Source organism: Lipophrys pholis (assembly GCF_963383615.2).
Source record: "Lipophrys pholis genome assembly, chromosome: 11".
In the NCBI taxonomy this organism is placed as follows: domain Eukaryota; kingdom Metazoa; phylum Chordata; class Actinopteri; order Blenniiformes; family Blenniidae; genus Lipophrys; species Lipophrys pholis.
The window spans coordinates 11,433,487-11,445,715 of NC_137631.1; the positions used below are offsets into that span (position 1 = coordinate 11,433,487).

The 12,229-nt window shown below is 40.5% G+C and overlaps 1 protein-coding gene across 1 annotated transcript in view; it reads left to right on the forward strand.

Annotated features, from left to right (window-relative positions):
- Nucleotides 1-12,229, forward strand: part of kcnq1.2 (potassium voltage-gated channel, KQT-like subfamily, member 1.2) — a gene marked incomplete at its 5' end in the record, with an annotated part of 166,501 nt that overhangs the window by 17,226 nt on the left and 137,046 nt on the right. The window contains 6 exons of the mRNA XM_080474641.1: nt 1,689-1,829; nt 4,036-4,146; nt 4,438-4,533; nt 5,235-5,366; nt 7,841-8,006; nt 11,423-11,449. Coding sequence (XP_080330767.1) covers nt 1,689-1,829; nt 4,036-4,146; nt 4,438-4,533; nt 5,235-5,366; nt 7,841-8,006; nt 11,423-11,449 — 673 coding nt within the window. The remainder of the gene's footprint in view (nt 1-1,688; nt 1,830-4,035; nt 4,147-4,437; nt 4,534-5,234; nt 5,367-7,840; nt 8,007-11,422; nt 11,450-12,229) is intronic.

Consider the following 12,229-nt stretch of genomic DNA (forward strand, 5'->3'; position numbering starts at 1 on the left):
TCGTGGCAGATATGTGTCAATGTGTCTAACATTTTTGACAAAACACTGAACTTGCAAACCTCCAGTACCCAGTTGGTGTAATCCCCCCATATTGACTGCTCATTGCAAAAAAATCAAATGGAAAGACAAAAAAAAAAATAATTAAAAATCTCCCTCAAGCCTGTCTTTATAAGGAGAAGAAAGGAGACGGTGAAGGTTGCCCCCTCTTTTTTCTTTGTTTTCCGGTACACTTGTTTTGGTTCTTTCTCAGGCCAATACACAATGAAGCCAGGAGCTCTAATGTACCCTGGTTAATCCCTGAAGCACAGTCTGTTCTTTGGTTGTGGTGGTTAAACTTGACATTCATATCTATTTGAGGCATCAGAATAGCCAGACTTATCAGTGGGAACTGTGTGCAGAGGCTCACAAAAAAAGAGCTTTAAGATTAATCGAAGTTGACCTTAATATGATTTGTTGCCACCTCCCTGCTGTCAAATGACCGCTTTGTTGAATCATGTGTTCTGCTTAGTCAATCCACATTGTATTGTCAACAAGTGGATAGAATGAAGAACATAGGGCTTCTTAGGATCTTTGACCAAAGTAGCATGGATGTCACATTTTGGCTTCAAATAGCCATTTATCTGCAGTGAGATCTCGCTTCATCCTTCACATCTTTGTACTCCACATGCTCCAGCAGCCGATGAACCCACTCAACACAGTGGGTGGCAGATCTTCTGAGACGTTATGCCTTAAATGTGGCTTTCTTTCATGGAGTCTATAAAATGCATGGCCTAATTGGTAAAGGAACCAAAAGCTGAGAACTGTGTCACTTCTTGCCTCGTGACACTTGATAATACAACCGTTGGCACTTTCGGCATTTACTATAAATCTATATTTGATCACATATTATGGGGTAAATGTCACATTTCACCTCATGTGACTGCTTAGGTCGATTGTTGGATAAAAAGTACAGTCAGCCTCACAATCCTAACATGTTGTGGTTGCTTTTATAGAGGAGCCAGCCATAATCGCTGCCCAACTTTTCATGCTGAACAGAAGGTGTTATGCATTATATGATGTTATGGCTATTTTTTTTCCAAGCAATTCCTGATAGTATTCATAAAGCTCAAGACGATGTCAACCATATGCAAAAACACTTAGAGATTTCTGTACTTCCTGATGTCAACATCATATGATGTTATTATGAGCAGCTGTTGGGATCCAAAGTGATTAGACAATAACTCATCTCCTGCAAGTAAGATGCTTTTGAAATAAAATGTGTGCAGCTGCTGCAATGTTATCCTTTTCCGCATAATCTCATATTTTCTTTATGTTACGCAGAAGGGGGAAAAAAAGTTCTAAAATGTGTTTTGAAATACAAATAATAACGGCTTTAAAAAAAAAAAAAAAAAACTTTGTTGGGGAAAAGCTTTTTCCTGATTACTGGATATTTACTACATATGTGCCCCCTACCTGAATCTACCTAGTGCCCCCCGAGGGGAAGCCCACTCCTCACTTTATCAACCACCATTCTACGGTTCAAGCATGGTATATAGGTATATACAGTATGTAGTGAGGCACAAAGAGCTTTAAGAAACCCTAGGTGTTGTTAATGGTTCAAACTCTAACACAGTTATAACAAACCAAAATAAGACCTTATTTCAAGAAGATTTTAATGGTTCTATGTCTGCTCGTCTTTGTTTTTTCAGGAGCTGATCACCACCTTGTACATTGGCTTTCTGGGCCTGATCTTCTCCTCCTACTTCGTCTACCTGGCGGAGAAGGATGCTGTTGATGAGGAGGGCAAGACAGGTTTCTCCAGCTATGCTGATGCCCTGTGGTGGGGAGTGGTGAGGCATCCCGAGCAAGAAATTAAAAAAATATAGCCCTCACTAACGTTGTATTGTTTAAATGCTTTCCTTACAAAACATTGCAACCGTGTTTCCTTGAATGCGACTTATATTCACAAACATAGCTCGCATGCTTGAGGGGTTACATCATATATATGTCCGAAAAGCTCCTTTTATGTTAAGAGCTGTGACAAGATGTCTGCACAATGTTTGTCAAGTGGAGACTCAAATGGGAGGAAAAGGAGACTGGTGGCCACCCTGGTTAGACCCATTATAAGCCTCCTTGTCTTTTACTCTCGTCACTGTTTCTGTATGCATCATGCATGTGTGTCTGCAACACTTCACACAAAAGCAGGTGTATTGATGTTTTCTGTGTGTGGAGCTGGTTTTGCCTATTTCCCTCCGTGCCGAGGTTCGGGTTTCCAGAGCAGTTAATTAAGCATTTGAATTGAAAGCACCAAGTAATGAGAAACCTATGGCAGTCTTGTGCAGAGGATCAGCATGCCACAAAGAGACGGTAATAAACAATTCACCTCTGGGATCTTTGGCTCAAAGAACTTTTAGAGCACCAATATAAAGTGTCAGTTCCCTTAATTAAAACTTTAATTGTGGGATTACTACCTTTATGTAAGAAGGGTTAGTGGGGTCACAGTCCTCCTTCCTGCTCTATGGAACGTTTTTTGTGGTACTCTGTTCACAAAGAAGAGAAAAGGATCACACTTGGGGATTTGCACCCTTTTTTGTTTTTCGGGGACTGTAAACTCGAGGGTCATGACTTGCTCTCACAATAGGTTCAGGGGCAGCGTCATGTGCGTTTGTGTGTGTATGCACTGATTAGACTACGCTAAGCTCTCCCGCAGTGTATTCCTTCTCTTGCCTTGAGTTCCACGTTCGGATATGCAGGTGTGCAGCACAGCAGGAGGACAGTCCAAAAGCCATGAATCATATCCCCTCTCTCCTTCCCTCTACTTATCTCCTCTTTCTCTTTCAAATGGATGATGGTTAGGTAATCACTGCTCAATTTCAAGAAGGACTTTATCATTTCAATCACAACATGAGAGCCTGAGGTACCAAACTGAGGTCCAGAAAGTGAATGTGCAAACAGTGCTATGATATTCATATGATCATACATATATACATATGTTCAATGATCACATCTGTTTCCTTTGTGTCAACACAATGGGGTTTTTGGCCTGCACTCAGTCTTCTTTTGGACCCGATCATCTCAGCCTGTTTAGTCATTGGATTTGTCGACAAAGAATTAAATCCTCTCTGCTCCACCCACCCCAATCATACGCTCACCCAGCTGCTTTTCCCGCCTCTGCGCCTTCTTTTTTCTTTTTTTTTTCTTTTTTTTTCAACCCTCAAAGCTCTTTAAAGTATATCACCTTACATCAGCCGCTTTGTGAGAGCATGCAGCAGCGGCTCACGCGGCGATACCCCCACAGACAACCGCGGTAATCCGAGTGTGTTCTGAATGTGTCAGAATTGGCTCTGCTTTCGGGGTGCGTGTACATGCAAATGCAAGACGTATTTGTTTTCCCTCTCACCCAGGCAAATTCCTACATTCATTGAAGATTAACCGTTGGGAATCTTTACTCCATTTGAGGAGCAAGAGCTTCAAATGCCCCAGTCTTCGTTGACAGCAGTGGAGTAAATCTAGAGTGGCTGATAAACTTTGTCTTTATGGTTTCACTCCCCTTATAGACACTTGGGGTAAAGCTTTGGAAGCAGTGCATTGACTGTCACATTCTTTACACAAGCAGTTCATTAAAAAACCAAAACAAAGTAAATTCTTTCTTATAAAGAACTGTAACTGTGAGTTGGGTATTCAAGTTGAGATTAATCATCTCAAGAGACACCTGTGGTGAAGAAGTGCTCCTTAATTTAAGGGCTTGTTCTTACTTGATTTCTTACTTTACTTTCTTACTGGCAATTATTCTTTTCACACGGCTGACTCCAGTAAGCACTCAGATTGAAGCTGAAAGAAAACAACAACACATGATCTGTTTTCCTGTCACAACAGGCCACGCTATAGCTTTGACTCCGATGAAATCAAATCAGCTCTAAATAGCCTGGCCTTTTATTTTTGCACCACTTTAGACAGTGGTCAGAGTAGATAGTTTTCTTTCACGGAGCTATCATTTTGCAGTGTGTTTAATAGTCTTGTGATGTCAGGAGAAGTTCATCCACTCTTCTCTTCCAGGTGACGGTCACAACAATCGGCTATGGAGACAAAATCCCTCAGACGTGGATAGGCAAGGCCATCGCTTCCTGCTTCAGTGTCTTCGCCATCTCTTTCTTCGCACTACCTGCTGTAAATCCCAATTTTTACTGAAAAATAAACTGAATGTCATGAATTTTAAGAAAAGTTATCTTTGTTAAACATTTTAATTTCAACCTAGCCTCATTTCAACATGTGTGAGTTCTGATTTTCAATTTTAACTTTGGCATTGTTTGGTGAGGTACTTAATTACATGACACAGTATAGTAAAGTAAAATAATTGCTTTCTTAGAGTGGGAAATCCTGAACTATAATAGTTTTAATTGTCTATGAAACTTTGTATGCAGAGTGAGTTATACAATGGTCTCATTTCACTGATTTTAGGGGATTCTGGGTTCAGGCTTTGCCCTGAAAGTTCAACAGAAGCAACGACAGAAGCACTTCAACAGACAGATCCCTGCTGCAGTTGCCCTCATCCAGGTAAAACACTGTATCCAACCTATTAATTCAATAAAAATAAAAAAAAGTAGTGTTTCTCTCTAACATGACAAATGTATCCAACTAAGTATCTTTAAAAAACAACAACAAGAAAAGCATTTAAATTACAGCTACCAATTCTGACTCATTAACTATAAAACACCTTATTAACTTCACATCCTGTACATACTTTGCAATTCCTGGTCTGTCTGTCTTCATTTCACATGGATTACACTAATGTGTCCCTGAAAACAAATGATTTGACTTGTAACCTCTTCGTCATTGATTCTTCCCAATAATTGTAAAAAATAAGTCATAACATGAAAAAGTTTTTCCACTACACTGTTGAAGGGTGGTTTGTGCCTTTTTATGAAATTGTATTCATGTGCACAAGATTCAAGAAATGCATCAAAAAGTGGGCCAACATAATTATAACAGCATGGAAGCATCCTCTACTTTCATATTATCCCATTTAGTCACCTCTGGTACTCGGATAGGGGAAGACAACAAACAAAAAACACTTTTAATGTAAAATTGAAATTATTGAACTATTGTGATATGTCATAATGTGAAAGTATATGTTTATTATAATGGTCCACATAATCCTACAGATCAATTCAGATTGCCACTGAATTTGAATTATAATTCCATGGTATATCTTCAATAAACTGAGCGATGCTCTCATGATAATCTCTGTTCCTCAGACACTTTGGAGGTGCTATGCGGCAGAGAAACAAAACGGCTGTGCTGCTACCTGGAAAATGTATGTCCTGACGCCACAGGCTGTCCACACCGGGGAAACTGACAGTCCTACCATCAGGAAACTCAACATATCGGTAAATATGTGCTTTCTTTTACTATCTAACTACATCTTGGTGCTCGCCTTCTGCTTATTGTGAGTTTTTCCTCCAATCTATCAAATATACAGAAAAACCAAGCTTAAAGAATGAATGAAGAAGAAAAAGTAACAATTTATTGAGTCATATCTGGTTTTAGGTATCAGATTTTAAGTTACCTTATTGGCATGCACCATTTCTCATGAATGACGAAAATCTCAGGCACTTTGAATCAAAACATAAAACCAGACTCGTTGAACATTGAGAGCGCTTAGGTTTTAGAAAAGAACATTAAACTGTGATACTATAGGGCAGATTTGCATACGTGTGGCCCAACACTGTATTGTCTCCATCTGCAGTTCACTTTTACCAACAATATTAGCTAAATTAATCTCAGGCAATACAGAATAAAAGGGCAAGTTAAGTTCCCAGAAACACACACACACACACACACACACACACACACACACACACACACACACACACACACACACACACACACACACACACACACACACACACACACACACACACACACACACACACACACACACACACAAACCGGCCCCTCCCTCCCCTCAGGCCTGACTCCACCAGGATGACTCGGGGCCTTTGTCTCCGCCGGACAAAGACTCAGTCAGTTGAGATGATGTCACCACCGCCTTTCTCATGGGAGTAAACCTTTGTCTAAGAGAACAACAACAAAAAAATCTTTGTGTAGCATTGAACCCACATGTATTTGGGAGAATGAAGCCTGCTTCCGCTCTTTTCTGTTTCAGCATGTGACTTTCTGCTCTGTCCTTCCTCCCTATCCTCTTTCAAGAGTCCCCTCCTGCTCCTGCGCCCTTCAACACACTTTATTTCACCCTTTCTTATTCCTGTTTCCACTCTCAGAGTATTTCCCTCCATCTCCGTACTAACGTGATCAGTGTCGGTTTCTCGTGTCCTCGTGCCTTAAGCTCAGCTTTTATTAAAATTCCATTTCTATCGGCCCCTTTCTTCATCCTCCCACAGCCCATCACCTCCTCCCTCCCTCCCTCTCTACTAATGACTCATTCAAACATTGGGTATTTGGGTTGGACTGCTGGCTACTTGTCAAATGCCCATGTCTGATCCACCGAGTCCGAATAAATAAGCTTCAATAAAGGTCACATCCATGACGTTGGTGTGGGTCAGTTGGTCTCAGGATTGGACTCGAGGCATTGAGGCACTGAGGTTCTCAGCAACTCACTGACTCACACAATACTATGATCTCATTCAAATATTAAACAGGCACTGCTTATGTCACCAGCACCCAAAAGCTGGAAAGAGTATGGAAAGGCCTGATATTGATATTAAGGCATTTCATTGTAATTAATTTATGAATCGGGATGGGTGTGGCAACAAGTCGATGCTTTCAATTCAGAAGAAGAGTATGAAAACCAACAAATGGCACAACCTTTAGAGGTGTAAGTGAACTGTACTCTGGATTAACTCCCTGGAGATTATGTGGCCTCGCTAGTCTCTGTTCTCTATAATTCAGTTTCTACTCTGTTGTCTGGACTTTCCTCTGCTTCTGTAGCTCATCACTTTGGTCACAATGAAGCCTTTCTTGAAGTTAGTCAGATGTTTCAGCAGTGTGAACGCTGCAGTAAAATTACATTTTGGGGTTTTGACATAGCATAGATATCAGTTGGTTTGTTTTTTGACACTAACAAGGAATCATGGGCTCACTCCTGAGATGTGTTGGCACCCGGTCAGAAAAGTAGTACACACCTCTGGTGTTAAGATTAAGCAAAACAAAAACTGTGTGTGTGTGTGTGTGTGTGTGTGTGTGTGTGTGTGTGTGTGTGTGTGTGTGTGTGTGTGTGTGTGTGTGTGTGTGTGTGTGTGTGTGTGTGTGTGTGTGTGTGTGTGTGTGTGTGTGTGTGTGTGTGTGTGTGTGTGTGTGTGTGTGTGTGTGATTTATTATAAATGACTTCCAGAAGAACAAACATGTGAACTTGCCCACAACATAAAAATAAGTGATTATTACGGAACGAGTTTTGGGTGATGCCTACAAAAAGGCTTTGTTACCCTTCATCACTCAAATTTTACACTTATATTTTAATCAAAACTTGTGAAGGTTTTTTTGGTAAATTAGTTACCTGCTGATGAATATTTGAATTAGCTTTTCAAGCCAGACTCACTTTGGACAAGAGTCACCTCTAATAAGATTACTGTTACTGAAGTGTATGCATGCCTGTTGATTAAGTAAGTCCCAGCGAGATGTAAGGTGCACTAAGGAGACATTTCTGTAGTTTTGACTACATGTATACTTTTGTGTCAGGTATAATTTAAAAAACCTGAAACCTTGACCCTTTAGTTCCTGCTCAACAGAGGGAACATACCCCCTCACCAATAACACTCATGCACATCAATTGAAAGGGTTTTCTAGGTAACTTGTTTTACATGCATTCCGGTTACTAACTGAATCTGTCTTGCCTTTGTGTCAGAAAAAGGGGACCAAGAGGCGGCTGAAGTCCAGAGGAAACGGCGCTATGGATGTGGACGCAGGGCGAGCTGTGTCGATCCCCCAGATCACCTACGATCACATCAGTGACTCAGAGGAGAAGAAGGACGTCTCATTCTTTATTGAGGAGCGAGGAGAGAAGGTGGAAGGTGAAACCCCATCCTTGTCACGTTACTGTATCCTACAGTCACAGATGCGCACCGTTAAAAGCCCAAACTGCACTCGCTCACTGACGTTTGTCTGGAGAAAGCCAACTCACTTCTATAAACTGCCTTTCATCTAACAAATCATTCTCAGACTAGTCCACCAGCCAGGATTGCATTCAAAAGTGCAGAGCAGAGCCCTTTCCATTACGCTTTGGATTAAACTGACTTCATTTTGGATCTCTCTTTTATATAAAACCCAACACTTCAGAGTTAAAAGTTCTGATGAGGTTTTTTTTTTTTTAGAAGAAAGTTAATAATACTGGAGTGCGAAGCTATCTTTACTATTTCATTGGAGCTCAAATCCAGCTGGCAATGATGCTCTATCATGTAAAGGACATTTGAATAAATGAGTAACAGCAGTAATGAAATACACCACAGTTTTGTTTGATGAAATAAAGTGTGTTGAAATGCTGTTAAATGATGTCATACAGCCTTCAAGGCCTTGGAAATCCATTGTCGCAGTGAGAAAAAAAAAATAAATCTATGTTTTTGTAATCAAAGCATTTCAGTGGCCAAAACAACTATGTGATAAATGACGTTTCCTTGGCACTCACGTTTGAAATATTAGCTGTTAACTTGTGCATTCATGTCGTGAAAAGTGTTTTTCATCCCAATTTCGAACATGTGTGTAACACAATACTCCCCAAGTAAAGGCTCCTGTTGCTGGACTAAATATCTCACAATTATGTTCTCATGCTTTTAACTTTATCCTACTCAAGTCATGACAAAGTCTAGACAGTAAAAAAAAAAGTAATAGTTTTGCTGTGTTGGACAGATCAGACTGGATTAAATAACTGGTTTATTTGAAGCTGTGTTAGTTCATTCTACACCTTATCAGGTGTCTGATCCTGCATGATGTGAAGTCACATAAACTATAACTAGTCAGTTGGCTCGTTTGTGGGAAAGCTTGATCATTGCCGGGACAGCTGCATGGGCTTTTGTGACGACCTACTGTGATTTTTCAGACCCTTGATTCTGACAAGCAATTAGGGAACAAGAAACTTAGAAAGTCTGTCGAGTTTCATCACTGTTGTTTGAATCCCACTCTGAAAAGCCAAAAGCAAACACACTGTCACTGTCACTGTCTGAATTTCTGTCGTTGTGTATGTGTATTGTTTACCTATAGCAAAGCGTAACTATATGACTTAATTGATGTGTTTATTATTAACAAAATCCCAATGAGTGAATAATCTTACCACTCAGCCTAACCAAATTATTTTGCACCTTAATATTTACTAAAAAGCAACTACGTTAAAATATTATTATTGTAATCATGGCAAGACGTGTTTAGTCGTCTGTCTGTTGCCCGTAGTTCTCCAAAGCTGATATTTGTGGTTCATATCTACCTGTTGACCATGAGACAACTTCAATTCACTTGTGCTGGTACTGTTTGATGCAAAAAAAAAATTCACTCTTTGCTCTGTTGATAAGACAGGTCAGAAAGCGCTTATCATGTGTAAACTTTTCTCATTGTCACATTGCCAGCGTTAACCTAAATTGACAAGCAGCCATTAGAGAACATATGACCTGAATGTGGTGTTCGGAGCCAGCCTCTTACAGAAGATTGCAGTGCGATCCCCTGGGTTCGTACAAACAGTGGAAACCATTACAGATTATGGGAGGAGATGTTATGTGCTGGTTTCTCATTTTCACACAGTAAACAGAGGCTTGATGCCTCTCAAAGCCAAGATGGCTGCCAGGTGTCTCCAGTAAGCCACATGGAAGCCATTACACTCTTAGTGGTGATTAGAGGTCATGGTTACAAGCTCTTTACTGCTTTGGTCGTCCCCCTTTGCCGGCCACAGACACTCACACAGTGCTTGAATGGGAAAAAAACTCTAAAATAACAGCCTGACAAAGTTACAAGTGGAAATTTCTTTGAATGCAAGTTGCCGTTTACCAACACAGCCAACGTACCAAAACCAAAATTTGTTTGTTATGCTATTAATTTGTCAATTTAACCAAAGTGATGGTGTTGGTTACAGATCATTTAGTTTCCACCTAATTAACAATTTTCAGTTTTGGCTAGTACAGTAGGTGCAATATTTTTAATGATTGATGGTTAGTTGAGGGGGGAGTGGATTTTCAGCTTCCTGTGTTAAAAGCCAACCCAACCAAATGAACTGACCCAGACTCCAGGTTAATAAACACGCTTTATGGGTTTTTCCTTTTCAAAGCGTGCAATCATAAAAGGAGCTGGAAAGACATCAACTTGACATGAGAAGAGACCATCACCAGGAAGAGCAACCGCTTACAAGGGGAGACATTACTTGGTTTTCTTCTTAATTGAGTGGATCTCAGATAATTAAAGAGACGTTTACATGAATGTGGAAAAAGCAATTTAATCAAAGTTTGGTGTCAAACCGGAAGGCTGCACATTTACCTCATTATTAGCATTTGTGTGAGGAGGGTTACAAGCAGATGATAATTGTATTTTAATATTTACCTTATACTGCAGTTAATAAGCATAGTTAAATTATATGTGCTGAATCTGTGGAATGGAAAAAGAATTTGGACAAGCCATAAATGATATAAACTGTACAAAGAAGCAGCTGAGGTCTGCAGCCGGCTGTCACTAATTATAATGTCTGAGTTGAAACAGCCAGGGACTGTATGATCTCTGCTTTCAGATCCATCCATTAAACAGGCATCTGCAATGTCAACTGTCTACACCAGGGCTGCCACTTCAATCCGTATTGTTTGATTCATCTCTGTTGGATCAGCTCTTTTTGAAAAATTATTTACTGATGTATGAAGCTGTTAAGCAATAGGCCAATAATAAATGACCTCTAATTTTCACCACTGAGAATTGTTTTAACCCCAAACACGCTGCATTTAAAATGGTGGTTGTTTTACCAATCACATGCATTGGGATTCAGTGTTGCAAGGTATTAAATGAACAGCTGTCTGAGATATTTTGAGCCACACTCCCTTGGATGATGTCCTCCCTCAGGCAGTGTGTAGCTTTGCAACAAGCACTGAAATTTACAGTCTCTATGGTCCTTCTCAGTTACTTGTAAAATAGTTTTGCAGCCGTATTCAAACCTATCCTGTCAACTCATCGAGACCTGGAATGGCACAGTTTCCTTGACATAACCACCTTTGTTTTACAGTCCTCTCCTCATGGCATGCATCATGGTTTGCAAATGTGCATGTGGGAGAAGGAGAAATTACGTTCAGCTCAGAAGCACATAAATATTGCCAACGCTCATGAAATAATGCATGCATATTTTGCCAGGTGTTGGTAGACATTGGAAGCAATTGTTTTTTTAAGTTATATTTACTTGCTGCATTAACTGTTGCAGGTTAGCCAGGCTGCAGTCCTTTATAAACTGTTTGTCTGTTCTTTGTTTTCGCAGGCATCACCAGGATGTTCAGACAAGCAGGTGAGTTCTTTGGATACACTTTAACACCAGATAAAAGTCAGGTACCTAAAATAAGACACCCAAGGAGTTAGTTCATTCCATTTTATTGAGGCACAATGTCACCAAAGAGCTTTCATCAGTTTGTGATTTCCTGAAACTTGCAGGCCAGGTATGGTATTTAGATATCAAAATCAAAGAGACAAATATACAAAACCCACAAAACGGTTGGTCTTGGTGACAATAACAGAAAGTAAAGTTCAAATGATACATTTTCTAAGCAGTCCCAGCTTCCACAGGCTAAGTACTTCTTTTTCTTCTATTAAAAAGTCCCCTGTGTTAATCATTTGCTAGCCTGTTCATTTAATGTGGCCCAGACAGTATTTTAATTAGACTCAGTGGCTGGCTGTGCCTTTGTCCTCAACCGGACCAAACCAGAGCCAAGCACAGACACTCAGTCACTGGTCCTGGGATGACCTGGCCTGTTTTCTTTACCGAGTGCCCTGCCAACACCACGGGTTAAGAACAGGGCTGACCTGACTGGGAATGGACAGGGGCCCCAGGGACCATGGGGACCCAAAGTGGGACACCAGAGGGATGTGGGGGAGGAGGGGGAGGTGTGTGGACTTGATAAGCTTCCATTGTGGAGCTCCAGTAGTTAGAAATAAACTGGTCATTGTTTGACTAGTCAGTGTCCATCTTATCGCTCCACTTATCTGTCTGGTTCCACCCACCTCTCTGTCTGTGAGGATGTCTCTCTCTCTCTGCCCTTTGAATTCTGTCTCTGGCTCAAAACAAACAAGA